This window comes from Neolamprologus multifasciatus, chromosome 5, assembly GCF_963576455.1.
Source record: "Neolamprologus multifasciatus chromosome 5, fNeoMul1.2, whole genome shotgun sequence".
Classification (NCBI taxonomy): domain Eukaryota; kingdom Metazoa; phylum Chordata; class Actinopteri; order Cichliformes; family Cichlidae; genus Neolamprologus; species Neolamprologus multifasciatus.
The window spans coordinates 27871872-27896483 of record NC_140443.1 but is presented as its reverse complement, the minus strand read 5'-3'; the positions used below and the strand labels follow the sequence as shown (position 1 = coordinate 27896483).

Genomic DNA, 24612 nt, shown 5'->3' with positions numbered 1-24612 from the left:
CGCTTGATGTTACAGATGGACAGGAAAATATTTGCTGCCTAGCTCCCATGTTAATATTATCATTTTATTACTAGTTACTACCAACTATCTTAATAATGACTATCAGGTTAGTGCTAATAGTTAAACAGCTAACGTTAGCATGTGTGCTGGCCAGGTTAACATGTGTGATAACTATGGAATACTTAAATGCTGCTGAAACAGGAGCTTTACTAACCTTGCAAAATTCCTCATCAATACTGGTTGCCAATCTTTAAGATTCCAAGTTTGTTGTGCTGCCTTTGTGTGTTCAGCTGCTAGTGGGGCTGTGCGCCTGCCTGTCTGCAACTGTGATGTATGAAACTGTGTATCAACTAGTTAAGTTAAAACAGGAGTGTTGGTATGGTGTTGCAAATGAGTATCTAACCCAATTGTCTGGCAAAACTAACTATCAGTTAGTATCCAAGTGTCTTTTTTTCTTAAATTGCTGTCTGATATAATGCAGATTTCATAGTTAAACCAGTAACTCCAAGCTGCAGTTTCAGAGGCAGCAAAACAACCTCAAACCAAGACTTTTCCACCACCAAGATTCATAGTCGGTGCAATTCATAGTTGGTGTCATGTCAAATAAAAAAGTCACCATAAAATGTCAGTTTTACATGTAATTTGTCTCGATATACCGTCTTTATTTTTAGACTCGGCTTCAAAGAGGTTGAAGTGGTGGCCTGAAAGCCAACAATTTCCATCTGATGTTCCTACTTTTTCACATGACTGAAACGTTTGTTATGTGTACTAATACGCAGAGTCACTTTCACGTGAGAAAAAGCATTCTCAAACGTGAATAAGACCAAACTACTAACACTCTTATCATAACACCATAGTTGTCCAGAACCTCCTCCTGCAGACTTTACTCTTCACCCTGTGGATGCATCATAATATTGGTGTGAAAGAATGGATTACCTTCTACAAAGACTTAGTGAAGAAGTGGTTCTGTTTGCTCACTCCTCTGTAAACAAAAGAGTTCATTAAAGAAAGCTTTTTGGATTTTAAAGGATCACAGAGGTTGGATCCCCTACTGTACGAATGTGGTACCTTTTGTCACAGTGCTACACAAGCTGTGCTGTACTACACCTCTGATGACTATCCCCCTCCCCTCTTGAATCTGCGGAGTGATTAATTTGGTCTCTGGCATGAAGTCTATTGTTGCCATTCCACAGAGAGCCAGAGAATCTGGGAAGCATTCTGATTTTGGAGAGACCTGCTGACAGCTGCTGTACGACTTGGGCAGAATCCAGACCTCTATCTTGTGGTCTGTGAAAGCTCCACCAAAGCCTTAATTGCACTTCAGATGTTGAACAATGTTTTCGCTCAAGCTCTCACCCAACATAAACTTGCCTGAGACTATCCTAAAAAGCCCATTTACAGGATCACCTCCCCCTCCCTCCATTCCTCCCTGGTAAAACTCTCAGTGCCTGCTGTCTGCTTTGCTAGTTAAAGAATAAGAGCATGTGACTTAGCTTGAACATGTCCACCCATTTGTGTTTGTGTGCGGTTGCCCGTCTTTGCCTGCAGGTCTTAGGAAGCCATGCGTCTCTGTGTCTGGTTATTTACCAATGTACTGTTGGAAGTCTCATGTTGAAAGATGTAGTAAGTGTGCAGCCACAGAAACCATATTTTTTTTCTTCTAGGAATACATCTGTTTCATGGCCTGTGGATTATACTGATGTATATTATGTACAGGCCACAGAAATGGAAGCTCTGAGGTATTTATTTGAGACATTTTTCCATTTTAGAAATCACAAACGCAAATAACTCCTTAGAAATAGCGATATGTATTTTCTGCCTTGTTGGGCTATGGTAAAACATTGGCTTAATGGATGGCAATGTTTGACAAGTGGACTGTTTTGGAGTCCACTGTAATATCTCAAAGACTCCTGAATGAATTCATGTAATGACCAGCATAATCATGCATGGGTAGTCAGTAGGAGCTATGAAGAGCTTTTCATACCTATGACTACATGTTATGCCTATACACTATCACCAGGGGGCGGTATAAAGAAAATAGATGGATCATTTGGTTATTTTGATTATTCAATCAATGCATCGGTTATGCCATGCTATGTGTTGAATTCATACACAGAAAAACAATGATGTAGAAAAGTGAAGCCAATGCAGAAGTGACATAAAACTGCATTTCAGCTGAAGACCACCAGATGGCGATAGCTGTGGCTGCAAAAATACTTGTGGTCACATATAAGTCTACAAGAAAATGGCTTTCTGTGTCGACCTCTTTAACACTTTCCTGCTAAATTGACAGGGTCAGTCAATCATTTTTGATTATACTGAATAAATGTTTTAGTATGTTTTGTAAATCTTGGTCATACCATGTTTCAAAATCGAGAATTATCTTCATAAGAGAGCATGCTTATTGGCTAACTAACTGTCAATCACATCATTGGCGAATGAGCATGCCATGTCAAAGTCACATCCATTTTTTGAGAACCAGTGCTCATTTCGAGACTTTCAGAAGCCAGCGGTGATGTCACAGTAGCTATGTCAGTCTGTCCGTATGCAAACAGGCACCAGTGTCGGACCATGAATTTTAGCATCTCATGTGTTTTAATGTGAAATATCTCAACAAATATTGGAGTGCCCAACAATACATTTGGTACACAAATCAATTTCCATCTTAAGAATAACTATATTTCCTTTAACACTGATTAAAACTTAAGTGATGTAAAGAGGAAAAAAACAGGACAAAAGGAAAGGAAACCCCACCTGACCCACAGCCTGTTCACCCTGCAACCAGCTGACAAGTAATACAGAAGTATTGGTTGCCATGCCACCAAACTTTGGACAGTCTCTTCACTCGCATTACTGAAATCATCCTTCATGCTTCATCGTGAAAATCTTTTATTTTTTAAGACTTAATTGAAGTCAATTTTGGTGTGCATGTCTATGAATGAATGATCTTGAAATAAAGATTCAGTACTTGGTCTTTTTCACATTCACTACACTACACAGGGATATCGCCTTGTCAAGATCACTGGGCCGGGAAGGTCTGTTGGGTGGGGGCTGAGGGTAAGATCAAGTAAAGGGACATTTTAAAAGCCAAACAATTAAAGTGTATCTCTTTGAAATCCCAGGCCAGGCTTGGCTACTTCATTCAAGCTTTCCGCCTCCTATCAGCTCTTTATCTGATCTGGAGGGGAAGTGAAGTTTACACTGCTGATAGCTCTTCTGAATGATGCTGCCCGCACACAAATCAGGAAGGGTGACTCTGATGACCTCAGTGACCACCATTCATTGAGAACACGTATACACACACTACACACGCCCCCAGTTGTAGTAACCGCTTTGTTGAGAATCAAAATCAGCCCACCGAAGATGTTAACCATATGCTGATATTTAAGTTGGAAAAGTAGCTTTTTAATCCATTTTCATAAACGCTGTGTCAACAGTGACTTCAGTAACTCAAATAGCCATTCATTATAAAAACATAATTATAATTTCTTTTAAATGAATAGCATCTGTAACAATGCAGCAACTGGAACAAGAGTAAATAGCCCTCTGAAGTTGTATTTGCTGTACATAAACATGCTACTTAAGCACATTTTCTCCCAACTGTTATTACTTACCTGTGATCCAGTGTGCTGTAAAACTGTGTTAAAAAGAATTCTTGGAAAAGAGACTAACTGGAGATAAAAGGGGTGTGTTTAACAGGGGTTTGTGACCCACAGCTGTCCCTGGGTTGTTATTTGGGATGGTTTTCCAAAAAAGAAAAAAAAAGAAAAAAAGTGCTCCAGCTCCAGTGGAAGGGCTAGGAGGCTTGGGAATTCTTTTAAGTCATGACGTAAAGGTATTCTTAGGAACCTCAAGTGTGGGTCATTACAACCAGTGATCTCAAATGCTAACATTTTACTGACCCCTATGATCATACTAAACTTGTTCATGGTGGATCATCCATCATACAAGAAAATTAGCCCTTACTGGTGCAAATGGGTTGCCATTTCGCCAAGAATGTTGGTTTTGTGAAGAGGAAAAAGCCATGATTAAAAAGGCTGGTGTGAATTTATTTAAAGATGTTCTCTATTAAAAAAGAAAGAAAGAAAAAGAAAAATAGATTTCACACGCATATGAAATCAACATAATTACAGAAGCAACTGAGCTATTTTCTCCACTTTTATTTGTTTTATTTTGTGTTTTTGAACAACAGCTTAATTTCAGCTATGCACCTGCACACCCAGTGTTTCATGTAGCCTCATTCTAGGCCATGTGTGTTGATTGCACACAACAAATGAGCTGTGAAGTCATATGCCAGCTGCAAGCATTTATCACCACATAAGGTTATGTGGGCTGGGAAGCATGCACAGATGCCTTCAATCAAATGAGTCTAAATGGAGTAATCTACCTGAGTACATGTCAGAATCCAGATTATGCACTACAGTAACGCCCGAGTAATTTTGTTAAAGTATCTTTCTGGAATATCTCCCTGAGAGATGACTGACCCAGATTTTTCAAGACTACCCTAATGAAACCATAACCACTGTCCTCAGACAATACCTTTTCCATCACCTACTTAAGACCTAAAGCAATGCCTGTATACGGCTGTATACGGTTGCCAGTTTGAATTTTGTCACTCTGTGATCCCGTGAACTTCTAAGTATACAGCTAAGATTATCTCATTTGCCCCCAGGGCAGGCATTTCCTATATGGGCCCCACCTCACTGTCATAGTCACCGATCTGCTGCGCATCTGTCCACCCCTCTGAAACGTGATTAACTCAACAATAAAAGTCGGTATGTCACTTCGTGTCACGATGCAAATTTGCAGCTGGATTGCGCACACGTTGTCTACACGTTATGTCAGATTAGTTGGGCAGCTCTCTCTGAGTATAGGTGGTATAGATTGAAACAACACAACTGATAATATTATATTAGACTGATCCCGCCCCTCTAAGCTAGGGAGAGAGTTGGTTCACGGGCAAGCGGAGCCCATCGCAGTTGAATGTTGGAGCAGCCCACTCCTCTCTGCAGTATGCATGTTCGTCAGGGAATCCGCGACGCGCTCACGTCCCAGCAGTGTACTTCATCGGCCAGAGACCATCAACTCAAGAGTCTAGGATAATAAAATTGGATGTGGCAGGCGGACCGGAGGCGGAAAGCCCGGAGTTACCGCAGGAATACAGTACTACTAAGGGAATACAGGCTGGCTCTCTCCTCTGAACGTGGACAATCATGCATGTGCTCTTCTGGGGCTTGGGGTTCCTACTATTCCCTGATTTCTTGAATGTAGTCGCATCTACGGGGACATTGCTTTTGAATTCAAGCACGGGTAAAGTATTTTGCTGTGACAACCCCCGCATTTCTTAAAATTTCTCATGCAGCTGTTTTCTAACACTGACGGCAGAGAATGAATGAGTTTTGAATTCAGTCAAGCGAATGACTTGCAGCGTTTAGATGCCTGAAGTACACTGACTATCGTTTTCTGACTAAAACAACAGATTTTCAAGACAGAAACAACTTTGATAGAATAATAATCCTTAAACCTTTTTACCCACTGATTTATAATGTAAGCAGACTGGGGTTTTTTTTAAACCACATTTACATTCTTCTACCTTTATTCCACAGTAAACGAGGAGGTCGGCGCTTATGAGATTGTAACACCGGTGCGAGTGAATGAAGCCGGTGACAAGTTTCCAACCAGTGTGCACTTCAAAAGGAAAAGGCGAAGTTTGGATGAGGGCACAGGCAATAGCACGGATCACTGGGCCTCGCCGAATATCCACTACAGGATATCTGCTTTCGGACAGGACTATCACCTCAACCTGACGTTGGATTCGGGATTTATCGCACCTCTCTACACTGTGACAATACTTGGAGTAGCCCGAGGAGAGAACGTAACGGATTTTGCAGCAGATGAGAGAGAGGAGGAGGAGGAGGAGGACACGGAGTTAAGGCACTGCTTTTACAAAGGACAAGTAAATGCACATGCAGAGCACGCCGCAGTCATCAGTCTGTGCTCTGGACTGGTGAGTTTTTACGCGCGGTTGTACTCGTCGTGCGCGTGATCATTTTACATTCACTTTACTTCTGCAGCATGAGGGCATACAAAGTTGTGTACGTGTTTTGGAGACTTTTGAGTGAAGCTGTAGCTGATTTAAGAAAAATAAATAAAACTTTGAAAATTGTTCAAAATTGTATTCGTGGTAGGATCGTGTAGTGGGGCGCATCCAGAAAGTAAGTAACTGATCAGTTACCGAGAATCTCGGCTGTGGCTTGCTGCAAAGAGCCCAAGTCGGCTGACTGCACTCAGGTTTACTCCACATTCGTGTCTCTTTCTGGTCCACCGGTAGTCGGTGACGTCTTTATGCACGCGAGTTCAGCCGGAGTACGGGTGGTACTGACGTCACGACGAAGTCGTTCCAGCTCCCAAGCTTCCTAAAGAGGGAGTCCTGATGAGTGATGCTTTGTAGTGGAGAAAAAGTGCACTCAGAGGAGTTTATACATAGAAACCACAGTGAAGTGACAGACAAGAGTAATAGGCCAGCTTTGTTCCCAAATGACAAATCAAACATAAAATGCTTTGAATCCTCTGGTCTGCAGGGAACTTTTGTGGGGCTGAGCTGACATTTATGAAGCATATATTATTATTTATCCAAAACCTCCATCCTAAAACAGGAAATGCTGCCTTTCATTACAGTAAATTCTAAAATAACTTATTGTAGCGAGATCCTCTTTTGTCTTGCCAGACAAAAGTTCAAGTGCAGGCCTTTGCAGAGTAATAGAAAAAATGTCTTGCTAAACAAAATGTAAGCAGAACAAACAGCATCAAATAGCATCAAATACTAATACACATAGCCAAATCGTTTTTTCCTTATGATATACCATATATATATTTTACCATTGATTATCTGGGAGTAGAAACATATGGCAAGCAAACATTATACCAACCTTTCCCCCCCAAGCTTTCATGATGGTTCTCCATATGTGTGCTTTACTGTCCACGAATCTTATCTGGAACATCCTAGACCTCTAAGTTAACCAACTCATGCTAAACGTGCCAAACACATACAAGGTTTGCAGCATACTTGCCAAGAACATACAGTCTTAGTGTTTTCCTGATAGACATCAAAGGTCTCACATTTAGACCTTTCCTCTGTTATAACATAAGTGCAAATGTACTTTGTTTTTACCACTGACAGCTGCTTTGTCTGTGTTTTGCTTATTTTTTACATTCCTACGTTAAGTACAAACTGGTATGTGATCTGCACTGAGCTCAATACTAAAAGATCCTCGAGATATAGATTATTCTCCTTGGTTTTATAAGCACTTAGAGAATATAGATAGCTGTAGCCTAACTGCTATGTGTCTTCTCTGTTACACAGCTCGGCACTTTCAGGTCTCCAGAAGGGGAGTATTTTGTGGAGCCCCTTCACAGCTATCAAGGAGAACACTATGAAGAGGAACACACAAAACCTCATATTGTATACAGGAAAAGTGCACCCAAGAAACAGACCACTGAGGAGACCTCAGCTTGTGACACTTCAGGTACGGTACATTATATGATGAGTAAGCATGTATGCCATTAGGATATATAACAGACACAGCTCTGTACCTAAAACGTCAGGTCCAGACCTTGCTACTGAGGTGCTGTGTTTGATCAGTCAGCTGACCTAAATATCTGCTCTAGTAAACCCTCACCCAGTGTCCTCTTTCTATTAAAACAGCATACTTCTGCTGCTGAGAACGGACCTCCCAGTGTCTAGAAACAGTATATATTGGTTAGATGTAATTGGTTAATGCACATCTTGGTGCTTTAGTGGGATAGGGGACAGAGTGATTAGACAATTTTGACATTTGTGTGCCACTATGTACATGGGACCTTTAAATTGGTTTGCGCAGATATAATCACTCAAATTTAAAGTCTCCAGTATCAGCTGTAACAGGAACCAATTATATAATAGTCAGTGAGCTATTACAGTAATTGTACCATGGCCCTCTAGGATGATATGCTGCTTATCTGGTTAATGCAAACACAACTTTTTAATTGGTGGGAGGGGCCTCTTTTTCCTTTCATTTGCTTATTTTTATTCTTATTGTATGGAGTTGATTTCCATACATAAAACTATATTGTTGTGGTGCACTGAAGAAGAATAGCTCATTTCTGACAGCAAAAATGGGTCCAAACTTTTCCTCCTGTGCTTGTCAGGCGGTTGAAGTTGTATGATAAATAAATGCTAGCTGGGAATACTCAAGTTTGACAGGGGGTTTGTGCACACACACACACAAACACATACACTTTGTGAGGCAGCGAGCAGAGGAGAGGAGACAAAGTAGACTAAGATTTCAGTGTTGATACTGAAGCTTAGATCACACCTAATCCAAACCACATAGGTATATATTAGTAGCTAACCTTGTCTTTTGAATGGGAACTTCTCAGAATCTCTGTTAGCTGAAGTTTGACCTGTTTCCATGTCTTTTTCCTGCCATGTGATGGTATGTGTCTCTGACCATTGAGCACCCTTAACATAAACCTTTACTGAGGAAAAATGTATCCCTCATCCTTCATGCTAATGTGTTTATATTAGCATAACCATAGCTGTGTAGCTAACCCCTGCATAGTTTATTTCACTGCTCTTTAGTCCTCTATAGACAGCAGAGTTTGAACATTTAGGTTTTTTGGGTTTTTTAAAAAAAAAAAACTACTTTAATAAGAATCTGGTTTATCATTTTTAGATTGGAACTAGCAACATAACTTCCTGCTAACTTCTAATGTCACTAAACCTTGTAAATCCTCTTTTTTTAGTGAATTATTTTTATTGGAGCTGTACTGTTTTTAACTTTCAGTGGTGCCTCAGTGTTGGGTTGATTTTGGGAACCGAAGGAATGTCTGGACTCATAAATGACTGTATATATTTTGTACATATATTATTTATTGCAATTATAGCTTGAATTTCTTTTGGCACCAATGTGGAACAGTACTTAAATTTTGTTGTAGTACTGTACAAAGTATGACTGTGCAATGACCATAAAGACTTAAAGTGAACCCGAAGCAAATGGCAGCGTAAAAACCACCATCAAACTAATAATGCAATTGATTAAATATTAAAGTAATTAAAGTTCTATATCTAAATAAAATAATACATTCTGCCATAAATAGGCTACAGTCAGAGATGTAATGACAAGATTAAAGTATTGTATGAAACTATCCTGGCTTGCATGTCATGCTATAGCCTGCACAGTGCAGTGCCCACAGCTGCAGTACAGTAATGAGGAAGTTTTCCAGCTCTCGCACAAGAAGAATCATTTGGAAGCTCACACTTATATCGCCTCATCTCAGTTTACTGGCTGAACTTCCTGTTGACTCTTGTACTTCCTCTGCTCCTTTGATAAGAAAGTTGGTAGACCTACTTCCATGAAGATGTAGTGTAAATTTTTACATAAGTGATGTCAACTTGAAACGGTAAAATAATCAAAACTAAAAGCAATAAATATGGAAATCGTTTGTCTTTGTGTGCCGGAGATCCTTCTGAAGATGCTTGCTCTCACTCCATTTGAGTGATTGTTTGTGTTTTCATTTTAGCCTCAAGTAACATAAATGAGACTAAACGCTATTCTGGACACGATTCATTCAGCCTTGCACAAAGTGCTATTGAATCTGTAGACCATTCTTTTTATTTTGAACTGAGAATGGAGACACAACACACACACACACACACAAACAATGTACTTTTGATTTGATCAAAATCAGTAAAAAAAAGAAAGAAAAAAGACAATAAGGAATCAGAAAATGGGCAGGGACAAAATATGAATTTAATATTTAATCATTCACGCTGCATAAAATGCCAAAAGGCTTCAAACGTCGTTGGCTGTTGCATTTGACCAGCCTTCAGCTTGCACACAGATTGATCCCTGATTGACTGCAGTGAGCTGACCATGACCGCTCATGCAAATGTGTTTTTTGTTAGAGTGGTGTATGAAAGTTATCCAGTGGTAACCTTCAGTTTATCCAATGCGACATACCAAAAAGAAGCTGTTACTAGCCACTCCAACACACTACATTTTTTAACTATACAAACAAAGATGGAGCTAAGGATGCTGTAAACATATCATACAAGAAAAGACATTTAACATGATATTTTACAAAATACTTCTCAGTTGGATGTGAAAAAAATATACATGGATTACATTTCTTTCTTGCGGGTGTTTAGGAACAGCAAATTGATCTTTAGCGCTATTAATTAATCCAGTAAGGATGATCTGAAAACAAAAAGACTCAGTAGTTCAGCAGATGTTATCTAAGGACATAAAACCTTTCCAGAGTTAAAGAAAAATGCTTCCCAGTTGTTGGATTGTTCTCATTTGATGTGTGCACAGCAATTTTGTTCTCTTTTTATGGCTGGGTTCCAGGTTTACCTTGCTTGAACTCTTTGCCCTCTTTTCCTCCCTTTTCTGAGAGAAAAAAAAGGCACTTCAGGCAATGTTCATTTGTCAGCAAACTCTTTTCAGTGGAGGGGGAGCTTATTTTGACAATATCCACTTCCAGATCTCATATAGCTCCATCATTTAAAAGTTAAACATGACTTCAGCTTAATAGCAAACACATCTTCTTGACAAAGAATGAATTATCCCTTGCCTTGTTTGAGCGAATATGCTTCCAGTCTTCTCAGGCCTGCACTCCTGTATATTTACATTTGCTCCATTTCTTTTGGCTTCTCATTCTAGGACACAAACACAGACATAAGAGACACAAGGTGAAAAGAAGGCCAGCGGCTGGGGTCAGCACTGTGGTTAAAGCAGTCCCTGTGGTCAGTACTGGTGTATTCAATGACCTGGAGTCACTGAGCACTGGCCTGGCCAGCAATGCTTTGCTCAGATCACAGCATGGCAGTGCTAGCGCTAGACCGTCAAATGATAGCAGCGGTGACTCAGGACCTCACAGGAGATCAAAGCGCTTCCTCTCCTACCCGCGCTTTGTTGAAGTTATGCTGGTGGCCGACAGCAAAATGGTGGAGCATCACGGCAGCAACCTACAGCACTACATACTCACGTTAATGTCTATAGTAAGTTCTGATCTCTATGTTTGGTTGGTAGAAATCTTTTGCGCAGATATGGACAGAGTAGGACATCTTCGTGCACACTCATGCACTAAATGTACACACGTGTTCCTCTTTGCTCAGCCTTTGGAGGAGAGTTGAGGGAGGTAAAAGGGCACCTTAGGGCAGGGGTAAACAACATTTTCAAATGGCTCGGGGGAAGAGAGGGCAGCTTGCCTGCCTGACAGCTTTGATGAATGTTAAAAAATGGGCTCAGGTATGCTACATAGGCTGCATACTCTCGACCACTTCAAACACCAGTTTCCGCCTGCATCTGGGGCTGAACTGAAAGTCCTTCTGGGGAGGCAGCGATGACCCATATTCTAGTCTGGGGAAAGGCTGACTTGTCCACAGGGGCTCAAGCTGTTATCATGCTGATTCTTCAATCAAACAAAATCTCTGGTACTTGCTTGAAACTGCAAGTAAGCAGCCCATAAAACCACGATCACTAAATATACAGTGTCACATCCAATCTGGCTCAACTTAATTTAAACATTGATTTTCTCTTTGGGTTTGAGGTCACGTTTTGTTTCTTTGTTGTTTTTTTCAGGTGTCTTCCATATACAAGGACCCCAGCATTGGAAACCTGATTAACATTGTGATTGTAAAGTTAGTTATAATAAACAATGAGCTGGTAAGAATATTTAATTTGCTTCCACGCCACAACATGGCACACGTTCCTATAATTTATTATTTTTTCTGTGTCCTTCTCAGGATGGTCCAGTTATTTCATTTAATGCACAGACCACTTTAAAGAACTTCTGCATCTGGCAGCAGAGTCAGAACGTCCTGGATGATAACCACCACTCCCATCACGACACTGCCATCCTAATCACCAGGTGCAAGAGGAATTGTGGAAGCTTTCATTTTTCAAAATGCAAATATTCCATGAACCAAAAATGTAGAGGGATCCTGACAAAATTCTAAAATGTAGACTAACAATGACTGAGATCAATTATCTTTATTTTCACCACAGGCAGGACATCTGTAGAGCGAGGGATAAGTGTGACACCTTAGGTAAATGCATATTTGTTCTTTTTTTTTTGTTTGTTTGTTTTAACAGAGTGATGCAAATTATAGTAGAAATGTACATTAAATAAATACAAAAGAAAATGAACAGAGCTTCTTCTTATTCAGGACTTGCAGAGTTGGGGACCGTGTGTGATCCCTACAGGAGCTGCAGCATCAGTGAGGACAATGGACTCAGTACTGCATTCACCATTGCCCACGAACTTGGACATGTGTAAGAGCAGCTGACTTTTTTCCACCGATTTGTTTTTTCATCAGTCATAAATACTTGGTTTTGTTCTTAGTTACACATTACTAGAGCTTCAGAACACTTTCTAGGAATTTATAACAGCTGATACCATAAATTCTGCACATCTGGATAAAAAAATGTATCCCTGCTTTTCATTTTGAGAGCAAAAAAAATCTGTAACCTGGATTCTCAGAATTGAATTTAAACCACTTCTCGGTTTCCTTTGCCCTTCAGCAAACTCTCCACTGTCCAAAGTCCTGAGTAAGCGTTCTACTCTGGAGACTGTTACAGACTTTAATAGTCCTCATCTCAAACAAATGCTCCTTTTCTACCACTATACAAAAAGGTGGGATTATTGGGTTACATGTTTATCTGCATCAGGCTGGGGCAGCATGCTTGATGACTGATTTGCGACAAAGCTCGGTGTTGTAGGTGGACAGCTTAGCAACAAGGAGTGTGATGCCGTACCTGTCCACCATCGACCGGGAGCACATTTGTTTACCCTGCAGGAGCTTGAATGCTTCACTTATTCTCCTCTCAGTTTTCATATAATTTAATATCTTTCTATCCAGTCTTGCCACAGGCAGGCAATACAAAGGCTATGCATTATTTTGTATAGCAACCTTGAATGAGTTTCCCAAAGCCAATAAGATGGTGACAGTAGAAAAATAGAATTGCTGTTTAGATGTTGCTGAAGAAATGAAGCACAGTCAAACACAACACAAATTGCTATTTGTCACTGCCACTTTGTGAAGCACAATACAACATATCAAGAAGTTGACGTCCTGCCAAGAAGCAATAACCACACTGGCAAAACGGAGCCATGCAGAGCCATGGAAGTACAGCTAGTGGGGACATTTGAAAACGCTCTATTTGTTGCTTGTTAATATAAATAGCTTTTTTTTTTATGCCTGAACATGTTTTTTTCCTCTATTCTTCCAGGTTCAACATGCCTCACGATGACAGTAACAAGTGTAAGGAGGATGGAGTTAAGATTCAACAACATGTGATGGCTCCCACACTTAATTACAACACAAACCCTTGGATGTGGTCCAAGTGTAGCAGGAAGTACATCACAGAGTTCCTTGAGTATGTCATACTGTTGTCTTCATCATTGTTCCAAACATGCATGGGGAATAGAACTAGGAAAACGTAGCAAAAATGACCCCCTAAAACCTGGCTAAATATTCTTTAATAACTGTGCAGGTTTACACAAACACACACACGCCAACACACACAGTGCATTGGTAGCCACAGTCAAACTGTCATCATTTCTCAGGGCTGTTGCACCCTCTAGTCTCGTCTCTCGTACACACTGAGAAAGACCCAGAACTCTTGGAGTAATAATATTTAATGACCTACCTCCAAAGCAATGCATAGTATCCCTCCATCCTTGACTTCCTGAGTTCCCCACCACTTACCACATATAGCTAGTTCAACACAAGACGTTTTTCAAGATGTATTTGTGCAGAAAAATAACCACTCCAGCTGTACTGAGTGTGCTTTCTGTCTGTTTGTTTCTCTTGTTTTTATCCCTTTTCTTTAAGTCATTTTATTTTTATTTCTTAATAGCACAGGATATGGTGAGTGCTTGCTCGATGAGCCCGTTTCTAGACCGTACGCTCTCTCGCAGCAGCTGCCCGGGCGGATATACAATGTCAATAAACAGTGTGAATTGATATTTGGGCCGGGAACGCAGGTGTGCCCTTATATGGTAAGCGGACTCGGTGTGCAAGTCTGAACTGTCATGTTGCACGTGGGGGTCTCAGAGGGGAGCTGAGGGAGTTGAGATTCAGTGCAGCAGAGGTTCTCGGATGACTCTGAAGCCTTTAAAGTCACTTGCCACGTTTAACATGTTCTCGTCTGAAACACAAGCAAAGTGAAGCCAGATTTAATTTGAATTTAAGTTAAAAAAGTGACATTTCAGTTTAATAATACAGAAATGTCTTTAAATATGTGACACTATAGTTTCTTGGCTTGTGGTTTTCACTCAGTCTAAAAGGTCATGCAGGCTTAGAAATACCTGGCAAATGAAATTGTTGATGCAGCAAATTTAGTGTAGGGAGGCATATTGTTTGATAGAATGTGCTAAATTGGAAGTCTGCTGGCTTGAGTCCATGCTGTATATTAATGGAGCTGTTTACAGTCAGGGAAATAAACGTGACAAATATGAGCCATAGCTTGTTCTTTTAGGTTTTTTTTTTTCCTGGAATCCCAGCATTGACTCTTAATGTGTGTGTGTGTGTTCGTTTGTTCTCAGACCCAGTGTCGAAGACTATGGTGCACAAGTCCAGAGGGCGCCCAGCGGGGCTGCAGGACTCAGCACATGCCGTGGGCAGATGGCACCGACTGTTCACCTGGAAAGGTAAGGGTAATGCTGATAGTGTAATGCATTAGTGTGTAAATGGTAAAGGAGAAGACCCTTGAACTGATTTTAATTAAGCCAGAAGCTTGGGGATAATTAAGTAAGGGGTGGAATGCGATATTTGAATCATTTCAGTTCGGCTGAAGGTGGCGATTTAAGCCTACCACAAGAAAAAAAGTCCATGAACCTTAGCATTGCCTAGTGTTGGTGGCCAGGAAGAGGGGACGTTATACAATCAACGAAATGTTTTTTTTTTTAAATGTTTATATTATGTTTTTTTAGATGTACTTTACAAATTATGTCAAGTGGTTTTACCCAACTGTGTCAAGTTACTGGTAAGAAACATTTTACTTTAAAATGTTCTCATGTTGTGGCTTTTTTGACTCATAGAAAAGCCAAAATCTGCCAAAACACATGAAAAAGAAAAATCTCGCTATTGTTGGTTTTAAAGATTCCTTTTTAGTTGGATTTATTAAATGTTTTCTTATGTCATTTGTAAAATTTGAGGGAAACACTGGCAGGTTATCTCAACACATGCACGATAATTTGTTGTGCAAAATGACAAAGCAAGACTTGCCAAAAGCCAAGTTTCCACTGACACATGTAAACTCCTGTTACTAGTAAATGAGTGGTGGAAAGCTGTGAATGATGCTTACTCTGCCTGAACTTATAATTAGAACTTTTGCACTGATTTCCTGCTTCCTGTCACTAAGACTGAGACATGAAAGCACCATGGACCAGCCGAACTACACCTCCAGGTCCCAAGACCTGCAGATGCACACACACACACAGGCACACACTCGTTTTCATATCTTAGTGAGTACATCTAATTGACATAATGGTTTCCCTAGCAACTTACCCTAACCCTACCATCAAAATTGAATGTCTAACCCTAAGCCTTAGCGTAAACCTCACCATAACTTTATTGTAACCCTGACACTAAAACCACATTTTGAGCCTCAAAAATGCATTAAAACTCGTGGGGACGGCCATAAGTCCCTGTTGGTCCCCACAAGAATAGTAGCATGCCAATTTTCTGTCTAAACATGTACACTCACACACACAGACAAGCTGAAACCTTTTGGTGTTCGTGTTCGTCTCATCTCTTGTCATGCCAGTGTACACCACACTAATGACTAAAATGAAGTCTGTTTTTTTTAACAATATAAAATTATCCTTCTGTTTGGAGCTGAGATATATTTATTGACTGTAAGGGTGACATTTTCTTGTCCTCTCTCCAGCCAGACACAGTTTTTTTTTCCCAGTTCCAAATTTCTCCCAGATTAGCTTTAAAGCACAGAAGAGCAGATGGATGTGTTGGCATTTCTTTTTATTATCTTCTCTTCACTCATCTCTCCTTTATTTTTCCCCTTTGTTCCTCTCTTGTAGCACTGCAAACATGGGCTGTGTATAGCCAAAGAGCACGATGCCTCACCTGTTGAGGGAGCGTGGGGAGTCTGGAGTCCTTTTGGCACCTGTTCGCGGACATGCGGCGGAGGCATAAAGATTGCCATGCGCGAATGCAACCGACCCGTGTGAGCAGCCCGTTCCTTTGTAGTCACGCATGCCTATTGGACCTTGTCTCCAAAGTCAGTGTTCCATAGATCAAACCTCCTTAAGGGAATTCTTTCCATAGCTAATGCTCATCAAAACAGGCTCTCTGATGGCATATCTTACAGGATTGTTTCCTGGTAAATATGGAGATCAGTCAGTCTTCCTGAATAATGGATGAATAGAAAATAGTAGAGCGTGTGGATAAGTTGGAAATTACAAACTAATTCTAGGTGTATGGTGGTAGACAACAGGCTGAGCAAAGAGAGGGAAACTGATAAACTGATAAGTGCCCTCTGAGAAAAGATGCTTAACACAAGGAAATGATTCAGTTTTACTGCTTTTATCCCACGTTTTCACTCTCAGGCCCAGAAATGGAGGAACGTACTGTGTTGGTCGCCGGATGAAGTTTCGTTCCTGCAACTCTGAGCCCTGCTCCAAGCAGAAGAAGGACTTCAGGGAGGAACAGTGTGCTGCTTTTGACGGCAGGCACTTTAACATCAACGGTCTACCTCCAAATGTTCGCTGGGTGCCCAAGTACAGCGGAAGTGAGAATAGTTTTTTTTCACATCACAGTGGCATCTTAATACTTACTTCATGAATAACAGCCATAATGTAAGCTTTGCATTTATTTGAGTCACCGTGAAACAATTATCTGTATTCTATCTCCTATGTCAGTTCTGATGAAGGACAGATGTAAGCTGTTCTGCAGGGTTGCAGGCAGCACAGCCTACTATCAGCTCAGGGACAGGGTCATTGACGGCACGCCATGTGGACCCGATACCAACGACATCTGTGTCCAGGGCCTGTGCAGAGTGAGTTTTCTAATTCTGTTCATTTAGCAGCAGCGGTTCATGGTTATTTGTAATAATAGCAGAGCAGGGAACATTCTTGAACAGTAACCGTGTTTAGTGGATAAAATAGTAAGCACCTACATTACTAACATAACACGTGATCTCCAAACCACACACAGTTTTCAATATATTCCAGCTCAGACAATGGGATTTTTATATTCATAGATGCACTAAAGCTAAGCTAAAATGTGTCTCAAAAGAATCAATTACATATTTGCTATGATTTAGTGATTTTCTAATAAAGTCCTTTAATTAAAAATCCTTAATTTTCTTATTGTGTATTTCCTACTTCCCGTACTGAGCAGCAGGCGGGCTGTGATCATGTACTCAACTCTAAAGCCAGGAGGGACAAATGTGGCGTATGTGGAGGCGATAACTCTTCCTGCAAAACTGTAGCAGGCACCTTTAACATTGTACGCTATGGTGAGTAACAACCTCTTTTATTACCCCCATCAGTCTCCATTTCAGTACATATAAATGGTAATAGCTGTTGTGGCAGTTATTATATTGCTTACACACCTCAGCAGAAAAGCATCGATGGATGGGTTCACTTGTTAGTGCATTTACAGACCTGGGTGCGCTAATGCACTGCATATGTATTTGCAGGCTATAACGAAGTGGTGCGAATACCAAGTGGTGCTACAAACATAGATGTGCGTCAACACAGTTACTCAGGGAAACCAGAGGATGACAACTACCTCGGTAAGACAGCCAACAATTGTTAATACTTTGATTGTATTTTTTACATTTCCAGTCGTGCTGTTTGAAGTCATTTCTGGAGGAATGCGCTGTTAAAAAGACGCGTGTTTATGAGATGTGCTTGAGTGTTTATGAGAAGGACAGCGTTCAGCCTTCAGTGTAAAGCCTGGCACTGCATAACTGCCGTAGATTTTGCAAATACTATGCATGCAAATCCATTAAATGCCTGCGGGTACCAATCCAGCTAGGTCCCTTAGTTTAGTACCTGCTCTAAGGCTCTGTCTCAGCCTGTTGGTACCACTGACCTACTTGTGTTTTTGTGCTCGTGTGTTGTTTTTATTGTGTGCATGTCCTTGATGCAAACTTCTGAACATAGTGTCATCCTTAACTGTGTGTTTCTGTTTTTCTATATATTGGGACAACCCAAAGCGGATTGATTGTTTTTTTTTGTCTGTGTGCGTGTGCAATAAATGCCACTCTCCACAACCATATTAGTGTAATGTGTGAAATGGCGAGGAAAGTAAAGGCAGGAAATTAGCTCCATAATCGCATTAGGGTGAACGAGTGCAGAAGACTGACTGTTGAACAGAACAGGGTGCCCCTGGATGGGACTTCTTCGGGAACAGAGGATTATTTTAGCCCAATAAGGCTTTACTGTTACCCACTGTGTGTGCCTTACTGTAAATGAACATTTTAAGCCACTGTGTTTTCTAAGCTGCTCTGCTGCGCACAGAAACAAGTTCATGTTTGTGCAGGTTCCTGCCATAAACAGTGATTTGCACAAAGTAATTCACCTTTATGCATATATTTTTTTAAATCAGCTAATAAATCAAAGCTAGCTTGAGTTTACACAAACTCTTTTCAGTGTGATGAAGCCAACTAACTGGTTCCTCCTCCCTGTAGCCATATCAAATAGCCGCGGAGAGTTCCTGCTTAATGGGGAGTTTGTGGTTAGCATGTTCAAAAGGGAAATCAAAGTAGGAAATGCCATCATCGAGTACAGCGGTTCCGACCATGTCATTGAGAGGATCAACTGTACTGACCGCATAGAAGAGGAGATCGTTATCCAGGTAAGCTGTCCTTATCGTGACAATTTGGTATCTTGTGCAGGAGATGTGAAGATAGAAGATGGTGATTTAATAGCTTAGAAGAGAGGAATGCAGGATCATAAATCCTTTTACAGACTTGATATTTCAAATTTACAATTGTAAGGTTGTGTAATGTATATCACATTGCCTGCTTTTTTCCCAGGTGCTTTCTGTGGGGAACCTTTACAACCCAGATGTCAGGTATTCCTTTAACATTCCCATAGAGGATAAGCCTCAACAGTTCTTCTGGGATGCTTATGGGCCCTGGCAGGAGTGTAGTCGTCTGTGCCAAGGTGAGGGGGAGGCACATGTGGTTTGCAGGGTGAAATGATGGGAAAGGTGAATGATAAACTGTGTGGTCAGAGTAAAAATGAGATGGGATGGAGATGGAATGAAGGAAGAAGAACATTTAGAAAATGCTGAGCAGGAGACCCAGGAGATGCTGTAGTTACCATTAAACATTACATTAGGCATTTAGCCTTTGTACAAGTGATTAAATATGAGTTTTACACTATGCCGTGGCACATCTGCTTGGCATGACTGTGGAGAGGTCAGAGTACGTGGGTGTGCGGAGGAAGATTGCAAGCAAACTCGAAAACCTGTTATGTGTGTTACAAGTCAATTTTTTTCTGTTTAAGAATGCCTTTCTCCACTTTTTGACACCACCCTGCTTCAGCAACTGAAGGGAAACCAATAACTCCACAGTTCACAGCGGGATAAACATCTAGCCTATAACACATTAAGCTCTCATAGCATTCAGCTGCAAAACTTGGTAACATGAGGTGCTGATCTATTGCCACATTAAGGTTCATATCGCGCTGTAACTTTACACAAAAGCCAAAGTGAGGTGTACACACTTTTCACGCTGGCATTTATTGCACTCCCGATGATGAGCCATATTTTACTTGAGCCAGATGGTGCATCAACCCTGATAACTACTTGCAGGTCGGGCAGTAAAAACTCACTTTCATCTCAGGATAAAGTTATGAAACCCGAGATTGTAACTCAAACTTGATATTCTGTTTACATCTTTGTACATTTCTTATTAGTTATAAAACAGATCTATTTATTTAAATGATACAGCTTTTCTTCAATTTCCTTTGCCATTTTGACTCATGTTTGATTTATTTTTTGTTATAGTGTGTTGCCAAGATCTTTTAGAGTGGCTGTCACTTAGAACCTCAATTTTTGTACCCTCACAGGAGAGCGCAAGCGGAAGATTCTCTGTAGCAGAGAATCAGACAGGGTGGTGGTGTCAGACCAGAGGTGCCACGGCACAGCGAGACCTGCTGTCATCACTGAGCCATGCAACACTGAATGTGAACTTAGGTTTGCATCATCACTCTAAACCATTTGACCCATCTGACTGACACTTTATTTGGTCTTTGCAGTGCAAAGATTTACCCACTTGTTCTTTACGCAGATGGCACGTTGCTCGAAAAAGTGAGTGTACAGCCCAGTGCGGCCAAGGATATCGTACCCTGGAAATATACTGTGCCAAAATCAACCGTGTAGACGGCAAGACCCAGAAGGTTGATGACCGCTACTGTAGCGGTCAGCGCAAACCTGATGACAAGGAAGGCTGTCACGGAGACTGTAACCCGGGTGGTTGGGAGTACTCATCCTGGTCGGAGGTATGAACTCAGTTGGAAGTCTGGGGATTTGTTTGTCCGCACTGACCAGATGTTTGTCCAAGTTTATCTCGGGTTGTGTATGTGTTTACACTTGTTGATGCTCAAATGTTTGTGCTGCAGTGCTCCAAGAGCTGCGGTGGAGGAACCCGCCGTCGAGGGGCAGTGTGTCGAAAGGCAGCTGAGGCTGGTGGCGATGACAGCAAATGCAGTCAAAGGGACAAGCTGACCGTCCAACCCTGCAATGAATTCCTCTGTCCGCAGTGGAAGACTGGAGACTGGTCTGAGGTCAGTTTAGCAATTACTGTATTGTCTTTGCGTTTAGAAGAAAATAAGACCCCAGGGGTATGTGCGCTGCACTCTCTGCACCTTTGGTGGCTTGCTCTGGGGCCGACAGTTTCAAGTGGTTAAAACAGAAGTCATAATTGAATTGTTCACCTGTCCTCACTGGTTTTGTCTTGTTTACCTCACAATTAAAAAAGAAGAAGAAAATAAGACTTTTATCTAAGTAGTTAAAGTGGACACCTTTTCAAGCTGCAGATGTATGTGTTTTTGTGTTTCTGTGCAGGTTTTCAACTCACTCAGTGATTTGTTTGTGAGATTTTTAGACGAGTATGTTCTTAAGGTTACTCAACGTAAAGAATAACAGACTTCTTTGTAAATGCTGGAGTATTAAAGCAGCGGTGATCTGGGTCAAATGTCAAATCCCAGTGCTGATTGTGAATGTCTCAGCTTTAGGAGAGTTACTCCCCTCCTTCCACTCCAAATGAGTGTTGGGTAAGAGGTGATTGCAGGGTGAAATCGTTCTTAAACTGCTGCACAGTTTACACATCGTAGAGCAAGGAGCTTGCAAAGCTGTGGGCTGCATTCCGGGAATTTTTCAGATCTCCCGTGTGGTGTTGCCAGAACCCGTATGCTGTAATATATACATATGGACTGTACTCGCACATAAATAAACACACTCACGCTTTTTTTGTTTTTGGGGCTAGGGGCTTTCTAATGTGCATATACTGCTTTACATAAAACCAAGAGAACTTCCTCTATCATGAATCTGAATACTTGTAACTGCTCATTTCTTGTACTCATGTAGCGATTAACTATGTATGCAGTTCATGGCGTTATAACCTGTAACATTTTTTTTTTTTTTTAGTGCCTTGTGACATGTGGTAAAGGCTACAAGCATCGTCAGACGTGGTGTCAGTTTGGTGAGGACCGTCTAGATGATCGCTTTTGTGGGTCGTCTAAACCTGAGTCAGTGCAGACGTGCCAACAGCAGGAGTGTGCCGCTTGGCAGGTTGGACCTTGGGGACAGGTGAGTCACCCCTGTATTTATGATCTGTGCAGCATTCAGTACACAGTGCTCGATTGTTTTTGTTCAAAGCTGTAAGAAGTCGGGTCATTTATCAGCTGAGAGCGTCAGTGTATGATGATGTGGATGTGGATATAGGTTACTTTTCAAATGTTTACCCGCATGATTGGCGGGGCTTTTTCCTTTCTCTATCCACGCTTCTTCATCTGTTTCTCAACCTATGCTGTCCTTCCTGTCTCTCCTTGTTCACTTACAGCTCTTAAAATTGCTAGATGCAATTTTGGCATGCTCTTGATCCACATCTGTGTGTGTGGGAGACAGTTTTATTTTCAGTTCAATACAATTTTGTTTATATAGTGCCAAACCACACCAGTCACCTGAATGGCCTAACATTGTAAGGTAAAGACTAAAAATAATAGAAAGTAAACCCCAACAATCAGACGACTCCCTATGAGCAAGCACTTGGCGACACTGGGAAGGAAAAACTCCCTTTTAACAGGAAAAAAAGCCCCTCCAACAGGACCAGGCTCAGTGAGGGGCGGCCATCTGCCACAACTGGTTGGTGGTGAGGGACGGCAGACAGGAAAAAAGACGAGCTAAATATAAAGGAAGATATGGTAACTGACTCTGGTTGGTTCTATCTATCTCAAGGGTTCCATGTAAATTATTATTTGCATACTGACATGAGTAAATCTTTTTATTTAAAGAAGACATAATCTATCTTTAATCAATAGGTTTGGTTGAATAATTTAATAGTTCTATAGCAGATCTTTTTTCCAAGGCGTTTAAAAGAGTATGCTGTATATATAGATTTAGAGCCACTGCTTTCATACTTGGATACATGCAATATGTAAGTCTACCCAGTTGATGGGTCACAGCTCAGCAAGAGAAATTTGCTATTACTTCTCTGATGAATTGGTCTCTAATGTAAATCATCGGGTGGATACACAGACAAGCTACGCTCGTTATTTAGCACTGAACTCTCTGCTGTTTAGAATCACAGGACATGTCATGAAAATGAAGATACAAAAGCAATGGACAGTCTTCATAGCCGTGTTCCCAGAAAGCGCGTTATATATCTGTGTGCGCACCCATTCTCATTTGTGTACGTGTGCAGAACAGAACACCCAAAAATGTGAGCTATTTTGTGCCCCTCGTCAGAGGATGTGCACATTTTAAGGTATATTTGAAGTGGTTTAATGAAGCATGATCAAATGGTAGCTGAAGTTGCCGCCACACAAGTTTGACCCCGTTTCACTGAAGGCAGTGAGCCAGAAGAAAGCGCGGGATAGTACCCTCTGACTGAGCTGCAGTGGGAAAACGGCCAGTCCAATGTATATGAATATCCCCATGTATGATTTTTGTTAGAAGACTTTTTTCTAAAGTGAGCTAACATTTTTTCTATATACTCATGTGTGCAGGGGTTTGGTCTGGTGGCTCCAACAAAACATCTGTTTTTTGCTTGCCTTTCTTGTCTTTTTCTCAGTTTTCTTTTTGGCTGACTGTTGCAAATGTTTTCCCATCACGCCTCCTTTGTTTCTTTTTTCTCTCTTTGAACCCAGTGCACTACCTCTTGTGGGCCAGGCTACCAGATGCGAGCAGTGAAGTGCGTGGTGGGCTCTTATGGTGCCGTCATGGACGACACCGAATGTAACGCAGCCACGCGACCCACTGACACCCAGGTAAGAGGTCTTATCGTCCTTTCTTTTTTCCCCACAATCTGCTTATCATCTCCTCACTCTGAGAGCGTTTTTTTGCTCTGTGGTTGATTGTGAAGGAAGAAGATGCACGCTTGTACTGAAAATGTACACAAAAAACCTGGCATTTCATTTCCACCTGGTCTCAATAAAAGCTGTCCCGCCTGCTCCAAATGCTGAGGGAAGTTTACCAGCCTCACTATCCCACCATAAAGACAAAACTCTGAGACAGAATCCCTCATATGTTTCTCTTGAAAACAATTTCACTTGTGTCATCTAGCTGACACTTGAAATGTGTGGCAGAAGCAATGATTGCGTTAAGCCTGGGGCACATGAGAAGGAGGTGACATGCACAAACACTTGCGAGACTGCACTAAATTCCAGTTTTCCTCTGTAATTTTTACAAACCCCCAGTGCACAATCTTTAAAAGATTTGTTGAATTTCTAAACCAACTTTCCCAGACATAATCAGACTGGGTTAAATACAAACAGTTCTTTATGCTTATAGAAGCATAGACTGGAACATCAGCCCACTGCAGAGTTTGACCAAACCTGCACCTTAAAACAGCAAAGTTTACCTACCCTGCTCTTACCTCAGCATACAATGGGAATTTGCTTATTATGGAAACGATCAACTAATATAAGCTCCTTTTAAAAAATGCAGTAAGATGGTTTGGGGTTGGAGTCCACCAGCCAACTGGGTCCTTTCTGTGCGTTTTCTCCAGGTACTTTGGCTTTCTAACTCAGTCCATAGACATGCATGATACAGAGATGATCTAAACTGACCTTAGATGTAAATGTGAGGGTGACTGGTTGTCTGTCTTTCTATATTAAGCCTGTGATAGACTGATGACCTTCTATTATCTAGCAAACATATCATAAGAGCCCATCCCTGCTGCCTCCTCCTATGCAGCTGGGATAGGCTCCAGTTAGTTCCCTCCATGGATGGATGAATGTTTTAGAAAGTGATTGGACTTAAGGATGTATTAACTAATTTTTTCCAACTTACAAGCATTATTTTTTTGGACCTGAAGAAGCACTAGCTTGCGATTTCTCTGTCTCGTTACCACTCAACTTTCCAATGAT

The 24612-nt window shown here is 41.2% G+C and overlaps 1 protein-coding gene across 1 annotated transcript in view; it reads left to right on the top strand.

The window, feature by feature from the left end:
* Positions 1 to 4791: 4791 nt before the first annotated feature.
* Positions 4792 to 24612, top strand: part of adamts9 (ADAM metallopeptidase with thrombospondin type 1 motif, 9) — a 39693-nt gene continuing 19872 nt past the window's right edge. Inside the window, exons 1-23 of the mRNA XM_085158953.1 lie at positions 4792 to 5310; positions 5607 to 6007; positions 7364 to 7526; positions 10704 to 11041; positions 11625 to 11708; positions 11789 to 11913; positions 12051 to 12091; positions 12212 to 12317; positions 13275 to 13421; positions 13905 to 14046; positions 14593 to 14697; positions 16087 to 16232; positions 16615 to 16796; positions 16927 to 17063; positions 17408 to 17525; positions 17709 to 17804; positions 18705 to 18871; positions 19053 to 19182; positions 20092 to 20218; positions 20313 to 20523; positions 20644 to 20808; positions 21671 to 21832; positions 23392 to 23511. Coding sequence (XP_085015079.1) covers positions 5214 to 5310; positions 5607 to 6007; positions 7364 to 7526; positions 10704 to 11041; positions 11625 to 11708; positions 11789 to 11913; positions 12051 to 12091; positions 12212 to 12317; positions 13275 to 13421; positions 13905 to 14046; positions 14593 to 14697; positions 16087 to 16232; positions 16615 to 16796; positions 16927 to 17063; positions 17408 to 17525; positions 17709 to 17804; positions 18705 to 18871; positions 19053 to 19182; positions 20092 to 20218; positions 20313 to 20523; positions 20644 to 20808; positions 21671 to 21832; positions 23392 to 23511 — 3510 coding nt within the window. The 5' untranslated portion in view covers positions 4792 to 5213. The remainder of the gene's footprint in view (positions 5311 to 5606; positions 6008 to 7363; positions 7527 to 10703; positions 11042 to 11624; positions 11709 to 11788; positions 11914 to 12050; positions 12092 to 12211; positions 12318 to 13274; positions 13422 to 13904; positions 14047 to 14592; positions 14698 to 16086; positions 16233 to 16614; positions 16797 to 16926; positions 17064 to 17407; positions 17526 to 17708; positions 17805 to 18704; positions 18872 to 19052; positions 19183 to 20091; positions 20219 to 20312; positions 20524 to 20643; positions 20809 to 21670; positions 21833 to 23391; positions 23512 to 24612) is intronic.